Here is a 21,707-nt window from a genome sequence, read left to right on the forward strand (position 1 = left end):
GTATAAGCTGTTCTGTCAGCCTGCCTGCACTCCTTGGCAAACTTCATATGTACAGAACAATTACCCCTAGGTCTCTTTTGTTCTCTACTACCTTAAGTACCTTGCATTTACCAACATTAAATCTCAATTGACACTTCTCAGCCACTCTGCCTAATTTATTCCAGTAATATTTTTATTAACCACCATGCCAACCTTTGTATCACCTGCAAACTTAGGCTATAAGTGCTTGATATGCCTTCATCAATACTATTAATAAATATTCTAAACAGTAAGGGGGTTTTTCACCACTGAACCCTGATGATCTCCACTAATAACATTAATCCAAGAAGAGCAGAGTGTCTATTTATAACTATACTGTCTTCTTCCACTCAACCATCCCTTTATCTATAGCAGTAACTTGTCCCTAATGCCACATTGCTACAATTCGCACTACAGTTTTATTGCAAAACAGTGTCAAAAACTTTACTGAAATCTCATATATGAATTTAAAATTATTATTTGCTTTATCCAGTTGCTGTATCACTGCATCATCGTAGCTAATCAGATTGGTCAGACAAACCCCATCAACAAATCCACATTGTGATTTTCATATAATCCCCCAATCTTGTTAAGATGATCCCTCTGAATCAAAGGATGCTCTCATAATTATGGCCAAGAGTTTGCTTTTTTTTTTTTTTTTTTTTCCCTCTTTTATTTTATTTATTATTATTTTTTTAATTTTTGGCTTCAGCAATTTCTCTTCTACTTTCTTCTCAGTTATAACAAACTCATTTAGCTTCCAATTATAACTTCATATACTTCTGGTATTCTCATCCCTAAAAACTTCTTCCCAGGTGAATGTAGGTGCAAAATTTTATTCAGTTTGTCAGCAATCTGAACAGAATCATCAACAGTTATGCCACTCACATCCAGTGGGACGTGATTCTTCCCTTACCTTCTAGTGTTAACATAAGCAAACAAATAAGTAGAATAAATTGGTTAGCAGGATAAGAAACAAGTAGAAAATAGGATCACACATTCAGAGAATCAAACTTCATAAAGACATAGGGATAACATGGGACACCAACTTATCCTTAATTCTCCAAATGAAGGCTAAATACTGTGCAGCTATTTAGTCCATCAAACAAGAGCTCACCAGTTGTTGTTGAACCTGGACTCATTTCCCAATATGTCCTGAGACGCATGGTCCCTATAATGCTCTATGCATGAGTGATCTGGGCTTCTGCCCCACTTTTTCCATCTCACCTGAAGCAGCAGCACCTAAACCTAGAATATTGGTTCATGAGATGGCTAAACTAGACTGCAATGAAACTGTTCACAATTTCCAGGCCAGAATTATGTTCTAGCCTAAACATTACACAGTGGTAGTTTCTGGTGCTGGCCTGCAATATCATGACATTTAGCCAGATTGTTACTTGTGTATTTGATCCTCTGAAAATGGATAACAGTGTAACCGGTAGGAAGAGGAGAGGTCAGCATTCTTTTGCAATCAACCACCATAGTACACTGCAGCTCTAGCCTGCATGTTCCCTATTAACATGGTAGTCCTCTATAATGATCTACAAACTGATCCTGAAAAGCTTTGCTCAGACAAAAGATACAGAACCAACATTCTAACCAATACATTGTCATTAGTCGAAAGCTAATGATGCAAAAAGGATCAGTAAGCCTATTAGAGAGTTGTTAAAATTGGGAGGAAGAGACATAACACAAAAACTGGCAAGGCTCTTCACAAAATGCATTAGAAAAGGTGTGACGCCTAAGCAGTGGAATAATATAATCATAGTTTTGCTGCATAAGAAAGAAGATAAATCAGAAATTGGAAATTATAGACCAATTAGCTTGTTATCCCACATCTACAAGTTGTTCACAAGGGTCATTACTAACAGATTAGAAAGAATACTTGATGAGAATCAACCGAAAGAGCAAGCTGGCTTTAGGACAGGACCCTTCAACTATGGATCACCTTCACGTAATATCACAGCTAATGGAGAAAGAAAATGAACATAAAACACAAATGCCTGGCATTTGTGGATTATGAAAAGGAATTTGACTCCATACAGCATAAGGCAACGTTTCGGGCACTGGAAAGACAAGGCATAATACCCCATATATTATGATTTTGAAGAAAATATATGAGAACGCTACCTCCTTCATTAGACTAGACAAAGACAGTAGCAAATTTAAAATCGAGAAAGGAGTTTGACAAGGAGACACAACATCTTCGAAGCTGTTTACTGCTGCCCTTGAGGAAGCTTTCAGAAGATTAGACTGGTCGCAGACAGGAGTCAATGTGAATGGAGAGTACCTAAATCATTTACGATTTGCAGATGACATTGTGGTCATAAGCCACGATCCCCAAGAATTAGAGGAAAATCTTAATCAGTTATGCACAGTTAGTAAGGATTTTGGATTAAAGATGAATATGGCTAAAACAAAAGTAATTATGAACAAGTATGCCACAGAAAGGGATATAATGATTGAAGGAGCAGTAATTGAAAAGGTGGAGTCATATACTTATCTGGGACAAGTTATTAGCTGTAATAATGATAAATGGCTGGAAGTCAAGAGAAGAATAAATTTTGGATGGATAGCATTCAGGAAATATAGCCACATACTGAAGAGCAATATCCCACTTTGTCTGAAACGTAAAATAATGAACCAATGTATACTCCCAACCATGACTTATGGAAGTAAAATTTGGGCACTCACCAAAAGAATGGAAAAGAAGCTGAGAAATACACAGCAAAGAATGGAATGAATTATATTGGGAATCAGACTGTTAGATAAAAAGAGAAACACATGGATTAGGCAGCAAGCTCAAGTAAAGGATATTCTTATCAAAACTAAAGTCTTGGGCAGGACACATAGCTCGAAGACATGATGACAGATGGACTAAGAAAATAACAGAATGGTACTCAAGAGGAGCTAGAAGAAAACCTCGAAGACAATGACGCAGATGGATAGATGAAATTCATGAATTTGTGGGTAGTAAATGGATGGCCATTGCACAAAACAGAAGGAACTGGAAAGGCCTTCATCCTGCAGTGGATTGAAAATGGCTCATGATGATGAAGCCTATTATATGTTAGTTGCTTATATTTTATTTTAATTTGTAAATATTATTTGTAAACAGTTCTATTTTAATTTTACTCTAATCTAATGCAAAACCCTCTAGCACATTTTGATGCCCTGGTGTGAGGTCCATACCTCAAGATGAATAAATAAATAATAATAAATAAGTATTGCAATCCAAGCATAATTAAAAAAATAATTTTCTCAGAAACAGAACACAAAACATACCACATCAGACTATGCACCATTGTATCCTTAAATTTGCCAGTGCAAAGCCACTGCTCAAAAATTTTTTTTTCTTACAGCATTACTTGTGTTCAGATCTTCTAATAGCTGTCAAGGAAATACAAGTTATATTCTGCTGATTTTAGCATCCTTACAATCAACATACAGTCACCAATCCAATTTTGTGCCTTACAACATTACTGGTAAATGTAAACTTGAAATTGCTCATGAGAAGTTCACTATTAGAGATATGAGCTAAGTTTGGTTTAAGAATCCACATACAAGATGGATTCTTAAACAGAACTGATTTTTAAACACCACCAGTTGTAACAATAATAATAATGGCGGGAGGCTGCAAAACCCAGCATCATTGTCATTCTTCAAACTTGGTGATACCACTGTTGCTTGGGTTAAGAAAACTGTTTTATTCTGATTATGGAATCCTTAGATTTGCCAATGCAAAGCCACTGCTCAACTTTTTTTCTTCCTTACAACATTACTTGTGTTCATATCCTCTAACAGCTGTCAAGGAAGTATAAGTTTAAGGTAAAAGGTAACTACTACCTCTTGCAACCATGAGTGAAGAGGAGTATGGTAAATAAATTTAATGAATTTATCAGTGCATCCAGTTGGACATGGGTAGCCAGTGCAATGTTGAGTCAGTTTGGTGTAACAAACTGACTCAACAGTTCCCCCCCCCATCTAGCAACTAATTTTCAGCAGTGGTGGCTAGGTCTTGAACAAATTTGTCACTGTTCTTATACTTGCTTTAAAAATGACCACATTATCCATAAGGTGGACTGACATTTACTAATATCATTTTAACTGAATAACATTACCATGAAGGCAAATCTGTTATTAATTAAAAACTGAAAGGCACTGAGTTATCTGGCTCCTCACAAGCTACAACTGAGGCTACCTGTTGCCTGATGAGCAGATAGCTCTGAAGCTAGTAACAACAGTCACTTGAGTTTTTAGTGAATAATGTATTTACTTCCTTGGTGATGTTATCTGATTCAAAATGATATAACAACTTTAGGTCAACTTGTAGATAATGTAGTCATTTCTAAATTGAGTGGAAGTCCAAGCTCTACCACTGCAGGAACAAGTGTTCTCAGACAATAAAGACAGAAAAGCATAAAGCAGAGTGGCATTCTTTTCTCAAACTGCTTTTAATTAATAGTGTAATATGTCATTAATATCTATTTAGTTTGTACAGCACATACATAGAATAGCCGTTAATCTAAATGTCAACATCTCCTGCCACCAATGTACCATTTACTGTTTGACTGACAGCATGTGTAACCAATGAATGAATTACAGTTTTGCCTAACAGGCTGCTGCAACGACCACATGAATATCATTCCCACCTGTCCATATTTTATTTCTTTTAAATGAGATATAACTCTTATATCTAGCTAGTTGTACATATCCCAGCCTTCTTTTTTTTTTTTGAAAAAAATAAATTGCAACTTTCTTATTTTTTATAAGAATCTAAAAGTAGACCTTAGTACCAAAACTTACCTCTGCAATGATGTTCAGTTTTCCATCTGTAATGATACATGCTGCTTCAAGAATATGACAATTTTCTATATCCAAACCAGTCATCTTGAAAAAGATTAAACATACTTCAGAAGTGCAACACATTTAAAATTATTCTGAATTAAACAATAATTGTTTAATTATTGTTTAATTCAAACAGTAATACTATAGAACACTAAAGAACTATTCTTAAATTCATTAAGGTTCATATTTATTCTTTTGAAATTATGCTCCATTATAACAAGCATTGTTTTTTTTTTTTATTCGTTTATTTATTTATTTTTTAAACTAAATATACTCTTCCCACTTATGTATACCAATAATCTTCTGGGTAGGAAAAGTCAAGTACGTTTGCTAACTTAAATCAGAGTATGAGAAGAAATGGCAAAAACAGGGATATGCAGTTTTATTTGTATGTTAATGCAAAAAAAAAAAAAAAAAAAGGTAGTAAATCATATAGATCCTCTCCAGGCAAAACCACAAACAATACAGAATTGTAGACAAGCTGAAGAAGTATTTTGCATCCATTTTTCACAACTGAAAGCCTATTTAAATGAGAAAAATAAAATCAGATTGCAATAAAATTGGTGATATAATGATCTCTGAGAAAAACTATTAAGGCTGAGAGAGAGAGTTTAAGACTGATAAGGTAATGGGATGCATCCAGTTATACTGAAGAATGCAGCAAGGAAGTACATAATACCATTACAACTGCTACTGATATCATCATTGGACTCTGGGATGATCCCTTTGAACTGCAAAAGTGCAAATGTCTCACCCATTCATAAGAGAGGGGTAAGGTGGAAATGAGTAACTTTATACTAGTGAGTTTGTCTGGTGAGTTAGTGGATAAGATAACAGCATTGGTAATTAAGGATGCAATACAGAAATATCTTGATAAGGATGAATTCCTAAAGAAATTGCCGCATGGCTCTGTGAAGGGAAAGTCTTGGCTGACAAACCTGGTTAATTGCTATGTCAAGTCAAAGCATCTAGATGCTAGAAATAGAATTTCTGAAGAGGGTGTCCAAAAAAAGAGCAACTACATTGACTGGCAGTGCTGAGGGTTTTCTCTATGAGGAACATCTTAGAACATATGTACTGCAGAGCTTGGAGACTAAACACCCCAGTAGTCACCTGACAGAGTTGCTTAATGCCCTTAAAGGAATAAGAGGAATGAATGAATAAGGAAGATATTTTTACATTGGCAAGAGAAACAACAACGAGCAAATAAATATAAAATTTTGGGAAGCAATAGAAAATTATATTTCACGAAATTCACTTTTGGGTAGTGCCTTACTGATCAACGTAATAAGTGCTTCCCCAAGGTAATTGAGGAAGAGAGTCTGACAAGGTTCCAGGCAGAAACGGATTGTTACTTTTGATTAACACATGTATTTTTTTTTTTTTTTTTGCTGATACAGAATAAGTTTGCTTGTTTGTGTCCTTCAGTCTGATTAATACTGATAACTGATACTAATGTCCTTCTTATGTGGTAAAATACTGTAAACTGGAATTTCTACTGAACCCTTAAGTGTTTCTTCTTTTCTTACTGCTTTCGGTAATGTAATATGATTATGTAACATAATCATTATTTGTTAACAAAATGTGTAAAAATATTTTAATAATGGGGAATATACCCTACAGAGCTAACTACACAACAAAATTACATATGCTTTATACAATTTAAATCTGTCCAAAATGTGTACTGTCTTGTAAGCATATTTTGACTTGTTTTTACATGTTTCAAATCTGAAAAGGTGTCTGTAGTGGTATCACTGGAACTCACAAGCACAATCAATCTCTTCAAAAGGACATCAATGCTTGCAAACTTCAAAAGGCTCTTAATTTAGTCACTGACCACTATTCCAATCCCAGTTCTTATTTATCTCTTGATTATAAAAGTAGTGTTCATTTTTTGATGGGTGTGGGCTTACATCTCTTTAGGCAGGGTGTCATGTGTCATATTGCTGAATGCATGTTGCACTGTCTTTTTTTTTTCATTTTATTTTTATTTTGAATATTAGGTGCACAAGGATGAGAATCTCACTTAACCAAGTTCAACCTTAACTGGAGGAGGAATTTGCTCTATTAGTTATGTGGTCTAGTTATTTTTATAGTCTTAGTGAAAGTACCAAGTTGGTTGCCATAGTAAAGTTATTTTTGACACACAACACAGTCCATTATACTTGTTTCTTCCTCACATTTCTTTGATTTATGCTTTCTTCTGTCCTGCTCTTCCTTTTGTGGAACAAGTATAGAGAAGGGCAACAAGATAATTGAGTGGAACAAAAGGTTGGTGTTACCAAGAAAGATTTAAATTCTACAAATTGCAGTGTCTGGAGACTAGGCACCTACGAGGTGATCAAATTGAGGTGTATAAGGCCTTGAATGGATTGAGCAAGCTCAATGCTAATGAGATTCTTCCCCTTGCTCAGATTACTCATCTGAGGGGGCATAAATTCAAATTGAGGAAAGACAATTGTAGAATAGATGTGCAGAAATTCACCTTTAGCGAGCAAGTGGTTGACAGTTGGAACAAACTTCCATCTGTCGTAGTGGAGGTCAGCAACTTAAATAAGTTCAAGGCAGAACTAGACAAACATTTGGAGTGAATGGATGAGTGAAACGGGAAGGGTAGTTTTTTTTTTTTTTTTTTGGCTTATGCTATATAAGCTTGCTTTCTTGCATCATATGCCCTACTAATGCTAATGTATCGTTCCATATACAATAATGCTGGGAGCATAGCAAATACATTTGATGAATTTCAAGAATTGTTTGTCTTCAAATGCAGACACTATGGATATCAGAGACATGGTGATACTCAGAAATCAGGGATGCAGAATTTCAGTATGGACATTATGTGTAGAGAAAGGTCAGATAGAAGTGTGGAGGGGTTATGCTCTTAGTTAAGAATCATAAAATTTAAGGCAATGCATCAAGTTGATATGAGTGGCCAGTGCAACGTTGAGCCAGTTTGCTATGACATAAAGTACTTTTTATTTATTTTGATTTTATTTATTGTACTATACATTCCCAACCAGCCTTCCCAGCAAATTATTTACAATGCTGTGCAACCGAACAATGTTGACGTACAATTATCTCAGACTTCCTTGTAGAGGGTCAATTCATTCTCAATGTAATATCCATATCACAATGCAATACCATGAAGATATCTAACACTATAAAGTCCCAAAATAAAGTTGTGATGATTCCCAAGGACCCAATTGACAGTTGTAGGTCCACAATGAGTTCAATCCAGGAAGTCTAAATGAGGAATTGGTGTCACAATGAAGTAGTCAACTTTTCCTCAAACCTCAACATTCCCAGCAGTACAAAGCACTGGGAAAACAAAAAAGAGAGGTGTGTGTGTGTGTGTGTGTGTGTGTGTGTGTGTGTGTGTGTGTGTGTGTGATAGCCATAATGATAGTGATGAGAATAACAAACACCTGTACAGACAAAGTGGGCTGGTAAATCAGAATGATTTGTAATGAGGAATTTTAACTTTCCAGATATTGACTGGAACTTCTGGGTTAGTCATTCACACAGTAGCAGAACTGTTGTGGATTTACTGGTTGACTATTTTGTACATCAGCATGTTAGAGAGGCAACAAAGGAAAGCAATACTCTCAACCTGATTATCAGCAGTGATGCTTCATGTATTGAGAATCTGTATATAAAAGACCCACTAAGTGGCAGTGATCATGGTGTTCTGATGTGGGAGTTACTTAAAGATGTAACTACTACCAGGGGTAAAGAGAAGGGCTTTTGCTTTCGTAAATATGACTACGGTGGCCTCAAACAGTATTTAAATTCTATACAGCAAGACCAACTGATGTTATCAACAGCAAATTTTAAATGGGTAGCATTCAGGGAAGTAACTAGAAGTTGTTTTGATTTTCACACCAACTAAGAAACAGTGTTCGAGGCTTAGACCTAAATGAATATCAGATGAACTAATGGGATTCGTGGAAGAGAAGAAAAATGCATGGGGTGCATATCAAGTGATGCACATAAAAGACTGCTGTAGATACAAACTAGACTGTAATCATTAGCATTAGCATTAGTAGAGGCATTTGATGCAAGAAAGCAAGCTTATGCAGCATCAGCCAAAAAAAAAAAAAAAAAAACCACTTCCACTTCACCCCTCTGTTCATTCAAAATACCTGTCCAGCTGAGCCTTAAACTTATTTAGGCTAACAACTTCCACGACAAGGGATGGAAGTCTGTTCCACCAACCAACCACTCGCTGGCTAAAGGCAAATTTCCGCACGTCTATCCTACATCTGTCTTTCCTCAATTTCAATTTATGCCCTCTCAGGTGATTATTCTGAGCGAGAGGAAGAATCCCATCAGCATTGAGCATGCTCAAACCATCCAATGCTTTATACACCTCTATCAGATCACCTCGCTGGTGCCTAGTCTCTAGACACTGTAATTTGCAAAACTTCAGCCTTTCTTCGTAAGAGCACCCCTTTGTTCCATTCACTAATCTTGTTGCCCTTCTCTGTACTCATTCCAGCAGCTCTACATCCTTCTTGAAATGAGGCCTCCAGACCTGTATACAGTACTCTAGGTGTGGCCTGACCATTGCCTTATACAAGGGAATAATCACCTCCTTTATCCCCGCTAGAAAAATTCCTATATATCATTGACAATAAACCATGAGCTATTCTTGCGGCCCATCTGCACTGCTCAGAGAACTTCATATCTGCCTGCACAACCACCCCCAGGTCCCTTTCATTCTCTACCACTGTCAGTGTAGTACCACAGAGTTGATACGTTGCTCTGGGGTTGCTGTTTCCCATGTGTAGTACTTTACATTTGTCAATGTTAAACTTCATTTGCCACCTCTCAGCCCATATGCTCAACCTTTCCAGATCCTGTTGCAGCAGCATAGTGTCAGTAGTGTCCTTGACAACCCTGCCTACCTTTGTATCGTCTGCAAACTTCGACATTAAGCTTGATATACCATCATCAATATCATTTATGAATACAGAAAACAATAATGGACCCAACACTGAGCCCTGAGGGACTCCACTAATAACATTAGTCCATGACGAGCAGTGTCCATTGATTACCACTCTGTCTTCTCCCCCTCAGCCACCCCTTTATCCACAGCAGCAATTTGCCTCCAATGTCACACTGCTCCAATTTGTGCAGCAGTCTTCCATGTGCAACAGTATCAAAAGCCTTTCTAAGATCCAAGTATATAATATCAAAGTTATTCCCTGCATCCAGTTCCTTTGTGACTGCATCATAGTATCCAATCAAATTGGTCAGGCAAGACTTCCCCTTAACAAAACCATGCTGTGTCCGAACTATAACTGAAGTCTTGTCTAAATGATCCTGCAGTGCTTCTTTAACTAGTGCCTCTATTAATTTTCCTGGAACAGAAGTTAAACTCACAGGTCTATAATTGCTTGTGCCAGCCTTTGATCCTCCTTTGTGAATTGGGATCACATTTGCACATCTCCAGTCTGTGGGTACCTCCCCTGAGACCAAGGAAGCTCTCATAATTATGGCTCAGGGTTTGCTTACTTCCTCTGCTGCCTCCTTTAATATAACTGGATAGATCCCATCCACCCCGGGTGCCTTTCTTGTGTTTATCTTCAACAATTTCTCCTCCACTTTACTCTCAGTTATTACAAGATTCTCTAGCTTACTGCTAGAGTTGAATACACCTCTGGCTTTCCCCTCGCTAAATAACTCCTCATGTGTGAATGTCGATGCAAAATAATCAAGTTACAAAGGGGATATTAGGCAAGCCTAAGGCAGATGTCTTTGGCAAAGGATGTAAGAAAAAAAAAAAAAAGACTTCTTTAATTATGTAGACATTAGAAGGAAGGGGATGAATAACATTGGCCCACTTGATATCACCAGGTCAAACTGTTGATAATCCTGCTTAGGTTGCTAACAAACTGAATAGGTACTTTGCATCTACATCTACACATGAGGAATTCTTCAGGGATGGGAATGCCAAATGTTTATCAAATTCTAAGGGCGAACCAAATGATTTTGTGATAACTGGGAGGAAATTGTCACAGCTAAATATCAAAAAGGTACTTGGAGTGAGAGAGATAGCAAACTCTCAGCCATAATTTGAATGCATCTATGGATTCAGGGGAGGTCCCTGTGGACTGAAGATGTATGAATATATTTCCAATTCACAAAAGATGGGGATTAAAGGATTACATGCATAATTACAGACCCGTTAGCTTAACTTCTGTGCCAGGAAAGATAATGGTGTCACTGGTTAAAGAAGTAATGCAGGACCGTCTAAACAAGAATACAGTTACACTGCAATCACAGCATGGATTTGTCAGGGGGTAATCCTGTCCGACCAATTTGATTGGATACTGTGATGTCGTAACCAAGCAACTGGATGCAAAAAATAATTTAGATATTATATGTGGATTTCGGAATAGCTTTTGATACTGTTGCACATAAAAGACTGCTGTACAAACCGGAGCAATATGGCATTAAGACCAAGTTACTTTTATGGGTTAAGAGATGGTTGAGGGGAGAAGACAGAGTATCAAATGACACTGTTCATCATGGACTAATGTTATTAGTAGAGTTCCCAGGCTTTCAGTGCTGAGCTCATTATTCTTTTTCCATATTTATTAAATGATATCGATGAAAGTATAGCAGGCTTAACATAGATGAAACAAAGGTTCACAGGGTGGTTAATTACAGTAATCAAGGTATGCTATTGCAACAGGATATAGAAAAATTAGTCAGATAGGCTGAGAATAGCAAATGAAATTTAACATTGCTGTAGGTAACTCTATTGTCAGGGAAACGGGGAACATATTGTACAAAAAGGATAGATGGAACAGGACCAGGGTGTCTGCCAGGGGCAAAGGTTGATGATGTTGTAGGGCAGATATCATACTTTAAGGGCACAAAGGGTGATATTGTTGTACACATTGGCACTAATGATATTAAGAGTAGCAGACTGGCAGAATTATTTAACAAGTACAAGACAATGCTGAAAAAAAGCCGTGAGTTAGGGTTGCATTTGAAAGTGTCTGCAATTCTGCCCAGACACGATAGGAGGGAGTATATGATGAGAGCCTTGTAGATCAATTCGGCCCTGGAGAGATTGTGCAAGGCTCAAGGGGCAGAATTTTTCTCAGCCTGGTCTGTGCTTGTTAACAGGAGAGACTGCTTCTACAGGGATGGGGTACACTTAAATAGAAAGGATGCAAGAATATTTGCTGATGCTATCGAGGCAGAGTTAGGTGGGTCAGAAAACTGCTAGCTTGGGGGGATATTAGGCAGACTAATAGATTAACAGTAGCCACTGGCAGAGGTAAAAGTGATTCTTGCACTACTTCTATTGAAATGCAATTGAGCAGCAGCCTGGAAAGCAAGGCAATAGGAATTTCCAGGACTGCTGAGAGTCATAGTGGAACAAGTAAATACATGGGCTGTGTTAGGGTAACTAAGAGTAGAAACAGGTGCATGTATACTTGCATGTACACCCATGCTAGGAGTATAGTTAATAAATTCGATGAGCTTGAAGTGGTAGTCAAGACATCAAAGGCAAATATTGTTCAGATATGAGAGACATGGTGTCACACAGACATAAGCAGTGCAGAATTGGAATTTGGGGACTACGATGTGTACAGAAAGGATAGACAGGACAGGAGGGGTTATGCTGTTAGTTAAGAAACACAATCTAAGGAAATGCATCCAGTTGATGTGGGTGAACAATGCAATGTTGAGTCTGTTTGGTGTGACATAAGCACTGGGAAAGAACAAATGAGAGTAGGTGTATGTTATAGGCCTAATGAATCTGATGAGTATAATGTGCAATTGTGCAGAGAAATAGAGGGGCCAGTAAATTAGAGTGTCTTATAATGGGGGATTTTAATTTCCTGGATATTGACTGCAATTTGTGGTTTGGTCACTCACACATTAGCAAGGCTTTTGTGGATTTATTGGATGATTGTTTTCTTCAGCAGCATGTTCAGGAGGCAACTAGAGGGAGTAATACTCTTGATCTGATTATCAGTAGTGATTCTTCATGTATCAAGAATGTGCAGATAAAGGAACCACTAGGTGGCAGTGATCACAGTGTGCTGAAGTGGGATTTAGTCAAAGAGGTAACTACCATCAAGGGTAAAGGGAAGGGTTTTTGCTTTCGTAAAGGTGACTACAGTGGTCTGAGACAGAATTTAAATTTTATACGGTGGAACCAACTGATGATGTTACCAACAGCAAATCCAAAATGGGAAGCATTCAAAGAATTAATCTTGGAAGCTACTACGCTTTTCATACCAACTAAGAAATATTGTTCAAGATTTAGACCTAAATGGATGTTAGATGAACTAATTAGACATGTGACATAGAAGAAAAATGCATGGGATACATATAAATTAACATGTGACACAGAAGCCTATGATAGATATAGATGTAATTAACTGTCTCCTTTTGATCCTCCTTTGTGGATTGGGGTCACATTTTCACATCTCCAGTCCATGGGTACCTCCCCTGAGTCCAAGGAAGCTGCTATAATTATGGCTAAGGGTTTGCTTACTTCCTTTGCTGCCTCCTTTAATATAACTGGATAGATCCTGTCCTTCCCCAGGAGCCTTTCTTATGTTTATCTTCAACAATTTCTCCTCCACTTTACTCTCAGTTATTACAAGATTATCCACCTTACTGCCAGAGTTGAATACATCTCTGGCATTCCCCTCCATAAATAATTCCTCATGTGTGAATGTAGATGCAAAATATTCATTTAGTTTGTTAACTACCTGAGCAGGATTATTCTTTGCCAAAGATTTCTCATAATCTGCCTTTGCCTGTCTAACCTCCTCTTTTGACTTAGTTACAGACCATCTTATATCTATCATAGCCTTCTGTGTCACCTGTTAATTTATATGTATCCCATGCATTTTACTTCTCTGCCATATGTCTAATTATTTCACCTGACATCCATTTAGGTCTAAATCTTGAACAATATTTCTTAGTTGGTATGAAAAGCCTAGTAGCTTCCAAGATTAATTCTTTGAATGCTTCCCATTTTGAATTTGCTGTTGGTAACATCATTAGTTGGATCCACCGTATAGAATTTAAATACTGTCTCAAACACTGTAGTAGTAGTGGCATGTGATGCAAGAAAGCAAGTGTATGAGCTTATGCAGCATCAGCCAAAAAAAAAAAAAAATAAAATAACACCATTCCCTCCAAATGCCTGTCCAGTTCCTCCTTAAATTTATTCAACGTATGAACTTCCAAAACGACAGATGGAAGTTTGTTGCAGCAATTAACCACCCACTGGCTAAAGGCAAATTTCCGTACATCTATACTACATCTGTCCTTTTTTAATTTGAATTTATGCCCCCTTAGGTTCATAATCTCAGCAAGTGGAAGGATCCTATCAGAATTCAGCGTTCTCAACCCATTCAAGGCCTTATACACCTCAATCAGATCACCGTGCAGGTGCCTAGTCTCCAGCCACTGCAATTTGCAAAACTTAAGCCTCTCTTGGTAAGAGGATCCCTTCATTCCCCTCACCAATCTTGTTGTCCTTCTCTGTACACGCTCAAGTAAATCTACATCCTTCCTAAAATGAGGCCTCCAGACCTGTACGCAGTACTCAAGGCATGGCCTGACCATTGCCTTATACAGAGGGATAATCACCTCCTTTTCCCTGCTAGCAAAATTCCTGTATATCATTGACAAAACCCCATTACCTACCCTGGCGGCCTGTCTGCATTGATCAGAAAACTTCGTATCTGCCTGCACAATTACTCCCAGGTCTTTTTCATTTTCTACCACCTTAAGTGTAGTACCACACAGTTGGTACGTTTCTCTGGGGTTACTTCTACCCATATGCAGTACTTTGCATTTGTCAAGGTTAAACTTCAGTTGCCACTTCTCAGCCCATCCGCCGAAATTATCTAGATCCTGTTGCAGTAGCACACTGCCATTACTGTCATTAACAACCCTGCCAACCGCTGTATCATCTGCAAACTTCGACATTAAGCCTGATATACCTTCACCAATATCATTGATAAACATACAAAACATTTGGATGTCAGATGAACTAATGAGGCATATGGCAGAGAAGAAAAATGCATGGGATACATAGAAATTAACACGAGACACAGAAGCCTATGATAGATACAAGTTGATCTGTAACCAAGTTACAAAGGAGGTTAAGCAGGCGAAGGCAGATTATGAGAAATTCTTGGCAAGGGATGCGAAGAAAAACAGCAAAGAGTTCTTTACTTATGTAAACTCTATAAGGAAGGGGATGAAGGGGTAGAATTTTTTTCAGCCTGGACTGTACTTGTTAACAGGAGAGATTGCTTCTACAGGGATGGGATACACTTAAATAGAAAGGGTGCAAGAATATTTGCTGATGCTATCGAGGCTATCGGAAAATTCTGATGCTATCGGAAAACTGCTAGCTTGGGGGGAGACAAAGACGAATAGATTAACAGTAGCCACTGGTAGAGGTGAAAGAGATTCTTGCACTGCTTCTATTGGAATGAGCAGGAGCCTGAAAAACAAGATTCAGGATATTTCAGAGACTGCTGGGAGTCATTGCGGTACAAGTAAACACATGGGTTGTGTTAGGGTAGCTAAGAATAGAAATAGGTGCATGTATACTTGCGTGTACACCAATGCTAGGAGTTTAGCAAATAAATTTGATGAATTTGAGGTATTGCTCAAAACATCAAAGGCAGATATTGTTGGGATATCAGAGACTTGGTGTCACACAGATATAAGGAATGCAGAACTGGAATTTGGGGAGTACAACATCTACAGAAAGGATAGACTGGATAGGAAGGGAGGAGGAGTTATGCTACTAGTTAAGAAATACATAAAATCCAAGGAGGTGAAGCCAGTGGACATCCCTGGACAGTGCAGTGTCAAGTCAGTTTGGTGTGACATAAGCATTGGGAGATCAAAATTGAGAGTAGGAGGGTGCTATAGGCCTAATGACTCTGATGAGTATAATAAGAAACTGTACAGGGAAATAGAGTGGGCCAGTAAATCAGAGAGTCTTATAATGGGAGATTTTAATTTCCCAGATATTGACTGGAATTTGGGGACTGGTCACTCACACACTAGCAAGGCTTTTGTGGATTTATTGGATGATTGTTTTCTACATCAGCATGTTCGGGAGGCAACTAGAGGGAGGAATACTCTTGATTTGATTATTAGCAGTGATTCTTCATGCAATAAGAATCTGCAGATAAATGAACCACTAGGTGGCAGTGATCACAGTGTGCTGAAGTGGGATTTACTCAAAGAGGTAACTACCATTAGGGGTAAAGGGAAGGGTTATTGCTTTCGTAAAGGCGACTACGATGGACTGACAGTATTTAAATTCTATACAGTGGGCCAACTGATGATGTTACCAACAGCAAATGCAAAATGGGAAGCATTCAAAGAACTTATCTTGGAAGCTACTAGGCTTTACATACCAACTAAGAAATATTGTTCAAGGTTTAGGCCTAAATGGATGAGAAGAAACATGCATGGGATACATACAAATTAACACGTGACACAGAAGCCTACGATAGATACAAGTTGATCTGTAACCAAGTTACAAAGGAGGTTAGGCAGGTGAAAGCAGATTACGAGAAATCTTTGGCAAGGGATGCAAAGAAAAATAGCAAAGAGTTCTTTACTTATGTAAACTCTAGAAGGAAGGGGATGAATCAGATTGGTCCACTTGATATCGATGGGTCAACTGTTGATGATCCTGCTCAGGTAGCTAACAAACTAAATGAATATTTTGCATCGACATTCACACGTGAGGAGTTATTTAGCGAGGGGAAAGCCAGAGGTGTATTCAATTCTAGCAGTAAGCTAGAGAATATTGTAATAACTGAGAGTAAAGTGGAGGAGAAATTGTTGAAGATAAACACAAGAAAGGCACCCGGGGCAGATGGGATCTATCCAGTTATATTAAAGGAGGCCGCAGAGGAAGTAAGCAAACCCTTAGCCATAATTATGAGAGCTTCCTTGGACTCAGGGGAGGTACCCACAGACTGGAGATGTGCAAATGTGACCCCAATTCACAAAGGAGGATCAAAGGCTGACACAAGCAATTATAGACCTGTGAGTTTAACTTCTGTTCCAGGAAAATTAATGGAGGCACTAGTTAAAGAAGCACTGCAGGATCATTTAGACAAGACTTCAGTTATAGCTCGGACACAGCATGGTTTTGTTAAGGGGAAGTCTTGCCTGACCAATTTGATTGGATACTATGATGCAGTCACAAAGGAACTGGATGCAGGGAATAACTTTGATATTATATACTTGGATCTTAGAAAGGCTTTTGATACACAAATTGGAGCAGTGTGGCATTGGAGGCAAATTGCTGCTATGGATAAAGGGGTGGTTGAGGGGGAGAAGACAGTAGTAATCAATGGATACTGCTCATCGTGGACTAATGTTATTAGTGGAGTCCCTCAGGGTTCAGTATTGGGTCCTTTATTGTTTTCTGTATTTATAAATGATATTGATGATGGTATATGAAGCTTAATGTTCAAGTTTGCAGACGATACGAAGGTTGGCAGGTTTGTCAAGGACACCACTGACACTATGCTGCTGCAACAGGATCTGGAAAGGTTGAGCAGATGGGCTGAGAGGTGGCAAATGAAGTTAAACATTGACAAATGTAAAGTACTACATATGGGAAACAGCAACCCCAGAGCAACGTATCAACTCTGTGACTGATTCTCTACACTGACAGTGGTAGAGAATGAAAGGGACCTGGGGGTGGTTGTGCAGGCAGATATGAAGTTCTCTGAGCAGTGCAGACAGGCTGCAAGAGTAGCTCATGGTGTATTGTCAATGATATATAGGAATTTTTCTAGCAGGGATAAGGAGGTGATTATTCCCTTGTATAAGGCAATGGTCAGGCCACACCTAGAGTACTGTATACAGGCCTGGAGGCCTCATTTCAAGAATGATGTAGAGCTGCTGGAACGAGTACAGAGAAGGGCAACAAGATTAGTGAATGGAACAAAGGGGTGCTCTTACGAAGAAAGGCATAAGTTTTGCAAATTACAGTGTCTGAAGACTAGGCACCAGCGAGGTGATCTGATAGAGGTGTACAAAGCCTTGAATGGTTTGAGCATGCTCAATGCTGACGGGATTCTTCCTCTTGCTCAGAATAATTACCTGAGAGGGCATAAATTCAAATTGAGGAAAGACAGATGTAGGATTGATGTGCGGAAATTTGCCTTTAGCCAGCGGGTGGTTGGTAGGTGGAACAGACTTCCATCCCTTGTTGTGGAAGTTGATAGCTTAAATAAGTTTAAGGCTCAGCTGGACAGGTATTTCGAACGAACAGAGGGGTGAAGTGGAAGTGGTTATTTTTTATTTAATTATTTTTCTTTATTTTTTTTTTTGGCTGATGCTGCATAAGCTTGCTTTCTTTCATCAAATGCCTCTACTAATGCTAATGCTAACAACAGTGGACCCAACACCGAACCCTGTAGGACTCCACTAATAACATTAGTCCACGAAGAGCAACACTCATTGATTACCACCCTCTGTCTTCTCCCACTTAACCATCCTTTTATGCATTGTAGCAACTTACCCATAATTCCATCTCTGGTTGCCTCTCGAATATGCTGCTGCTGCTGCAGAAAACAATCATCCAATAAATCCACAAAAGTCTGACTAGTCACCTTTATGAAAGCAAAAACCCTTCCCTTTACCCCCAATGGTAGTTGCCACTTGAGTAAATCCCACTTCAGCACACTGTGATCAGTGACACCTAATGGTTCCTTTGTCTACAGATTCTTGATGCATGAAGAATCACTACTGATAATCAGATCAAGAGTATTATTATTATTAGCCATATGGTGCAAAGAAGTTTGAGGCTTATGCTGCACCAGCCAAAAAAAAAAAAAATTTCTGAACCACCCCGAGAGAGAGAGAAGTAGAAGGGAATCACCAAGAAAGAGAAGAATGATGATATCCAGCTCAGGACCCTGGGTGAGCCAAGCCCATACTCACCAGATGTGAGCCCCTGAGTATTACTCCGTCTAGTTGTCTCCCGAACATGCTGCTGTAGAAACAATCATCCAATAAATCCACAAAAGCCATGCTAAAATGTGAGTGACCAACCCACAAATTGCAGTCAATATCCAGGAAATTAAAATCTCCCATTATAAGACACTAATTTACTGGCCCACTCTATTTCTCTGTACAGTTGTTTATTATACTTGTCAGAGTCATTAGGCCTATAACACACTCCTACTCTCAATTTTGCTTTCACAGTGCATATGTCACACCAAACTGACTCAACACTGCACTGTCCAGCCGTGTCGACTGGCTGTACTTCCTTGGGTTTTATGCATTTCTTAAACAATAGCATAACCCCCCCTCCCTTCCTGTACACATTGTACTACCCAAATTCCAGTTCTGCGTGACACCATGTCTCTGTTATCCCAACAATATCTGCCTTTGAAGTTTTGACCAACACCTCAAATTCATCAAATTTATTTACCAAACTCCTAGCATTGGTGTACACACAAGTATACATGCACCTGTTCCTATTCTTAGCTACCCTAACACAGCCCATGTATTTTGTTCTGCAATGACTCCCAGCAGTCTCCGGAATCCCCTGCACCTTATTTTCCAGGCTGCTGCTCATTTCAATAGAAGCAGTGCAAGAATCAATTTCACCTCTGCCAGTGGCTACTGTTAATCTATTAGTCCGTGTATACCCCCAAGCTAGCAGTTTTCCAATCCATCTAACTCTGCCATGATAGCATCAGCAAATATCCTTGCACCCTTTCTATTTAAGTGTATCCCATCCCTGTAGAAGCAGTCTCTCCTGTTAACAAGTACAGACCAGGCTGAGAAAAATTGTACCTCTCGAGTCTTGCACAATCTCTTCAGGGCCAAATTGATCGACAAGGCTCTCATCATATAATCCCTCCTATCGTGTCTGGGCAGAATTGCAGACACTTTCAAATTCAACCCTAACTCATGGCTTTTTTTTCAAAACTGACCTGTACTTGTTAAGTAATTCTGCCGGTCTTCTACTCTTAAATATTATTAGTGTCAATGTGTACAACAATATCACCCTTTGTACCCCAGAAATATCCTGGTCCTTCCTGTTCCACCTATCCTTTTTGTACCATATGTTCAACGTTTCCCTGACAATAGAGTCACTGACAACAACTAGTTCCTTTGTGACCAGCACATTCTGCCTTGAGAGTTGCCGCTGTGTTGCATGATGTTCAAGTGTAAGCTCTGGCATTGATGTGGGCAGCTGAGAGCTTGACGGGCCCCTCAATATAAATGCTTCGAGGGCATCCACCCTGTCCTTCAATCTCCCATATAGGCCCATAACAATGCTGAGTTGCTGCCTGATTTCCTCACACACATCTTGCACACACAAAGACATTCCCTTTGGCAATATCATGTCCCATTCCTGATTGCTCCACAAACATCAAACAGGCAGTGCATTTCAAAAAATCTATAACAACTGCCCCCCGCTTCAGTTCTTCCTTGAGCCACAGCACTCCCATTAGCTTGAGCCTTTTGCTTTGCTGCTCTGGTCCGATTCATGACCTCTATTCAATTTCAAATAAAATTCCAATACAAAATATATCCCAATGCAGTTATACCACTATATATATGTATTTATTATATATATATGTATATGTTACTGTTATACAGAAGTGACAAATGAATTTTACTCTTTTTGTTTCATTTACACGTACCCTACTTTCACTAAAATTAACTAACATTTAATACTTAACTTACAGTTAAATATTAAACGTGCTAGTTAATTTAAAAACATTTAAAAAAATAATCAAAAAATTTTTCAGATAAGTACTATTTGGAAAACTGGAATTCTACTCTTCTGATTAATTATTGTTAATGTGAATTATTATTGAATTATAAGAATTTTGTTTTATTACCCAAGACACTAAATACCTTTGATTAGAAATATAATTATGCTCCTGGATGTAATTTGAAATGGAGAAAAAAATATAATTCCCCCACCCCACATTTTGGTAGTTAAAAAAAACTATAGTATTTTCAAAACAAAGTATCAGTTAGTCACTACCTGAAATTTTAAATTTGATGGAACTTACATCACCCAGTATATCAATTATGACAAAAATCATTCACATCTATTATTAAATATTTGTATATGCATAAAAATCATATAGCCAGTAACAAAACTGGCTATATCATTGATTGTGCATAAACAGTATATGATTATACAGGGTGGTCCATAAGTAAGGAAACTACTTTGAATAACTACTGATGTAAAGTTCATATATTTTTTTTTTTATTGCTGCAGAATAATTTGAATTCAGGAAAAGTACCATGAGTCTTATAAAGAAGAAAAGAACTGAAAATGTAAATGGACATGTAAAATGTAAAATTCTGTAGAAACTGCATGCCAGTTCAATAAGGGTTTTGGACATAAACCACCCAACACAAAGGAATATGATCCATATTCCAGTTTAACAGGTATTTATTAATAAACACAGAATTTTATAGGAAAGTATGGTGAAATTATATCAATTGGGAAGTTGATTTAGTTGTAAATTAGAAATAATGGGGCTAATTTAGTTGTAAACTGGAAATAATGGACCAACAATCCATTATTTCCAGTTTTGGCTGATCTCCACATTATGGGTACACCTTGTCACCACATTGTGGGCATGGCTGAAGAACAGAGTGATTGTCTAGTCGAGTTCTGTGATTGGGTGATTACTGTGAATATGAAATTATCATTTGCTTTGTTTCGTCGTGTTGTTTACTCGTTGCTGTTGTGCTGCTCTCATATATTTTGCTCTGCTGCTGTCACTTATTCTGTGTATTTTTTTGTTATTTCATGTTCAACCCCA

General features: G+C 38.2%; 1 protein-coding gene across 1 annotated transcript in view; it reads right to left on the bottom strand.

Moving 5' to 3' along the window:
* The window catches only part of LOC150082950 (oligoribonuclease, mitochondrial), a 55,912-nt gene that overhangs the window by 32,632 nt on the left and 1,573 nt on the right, over window positions 1–21,707 (bottom strand). Inside the window, exon 2 of the mRNA XM_090376932.1 lies at window positions 4,825–4,908. Coding sequence (XP_090233058.1) covers window positions 4,825–4,908 — 84 coding nt within the window. The remainder of the gene's footprint in view (window positions 1–4,824; window positions 4,909–21,707) is intronic.

This window comes from Mastigoproctus giganteus, chromosome 7 (assembly GCF_048544385.1).
Source record: "Mastigoproctus giganteus isolate SK-2022 chromosome 7, ASM4854438v1, whole genome shotgun sequence".
NCBI lineage: Eukaryota > Metazoa > Arthropoda > Arachnida > Uropygi > Thelyphonidae > Mastigoproctus > Mastigoproctus giganteus.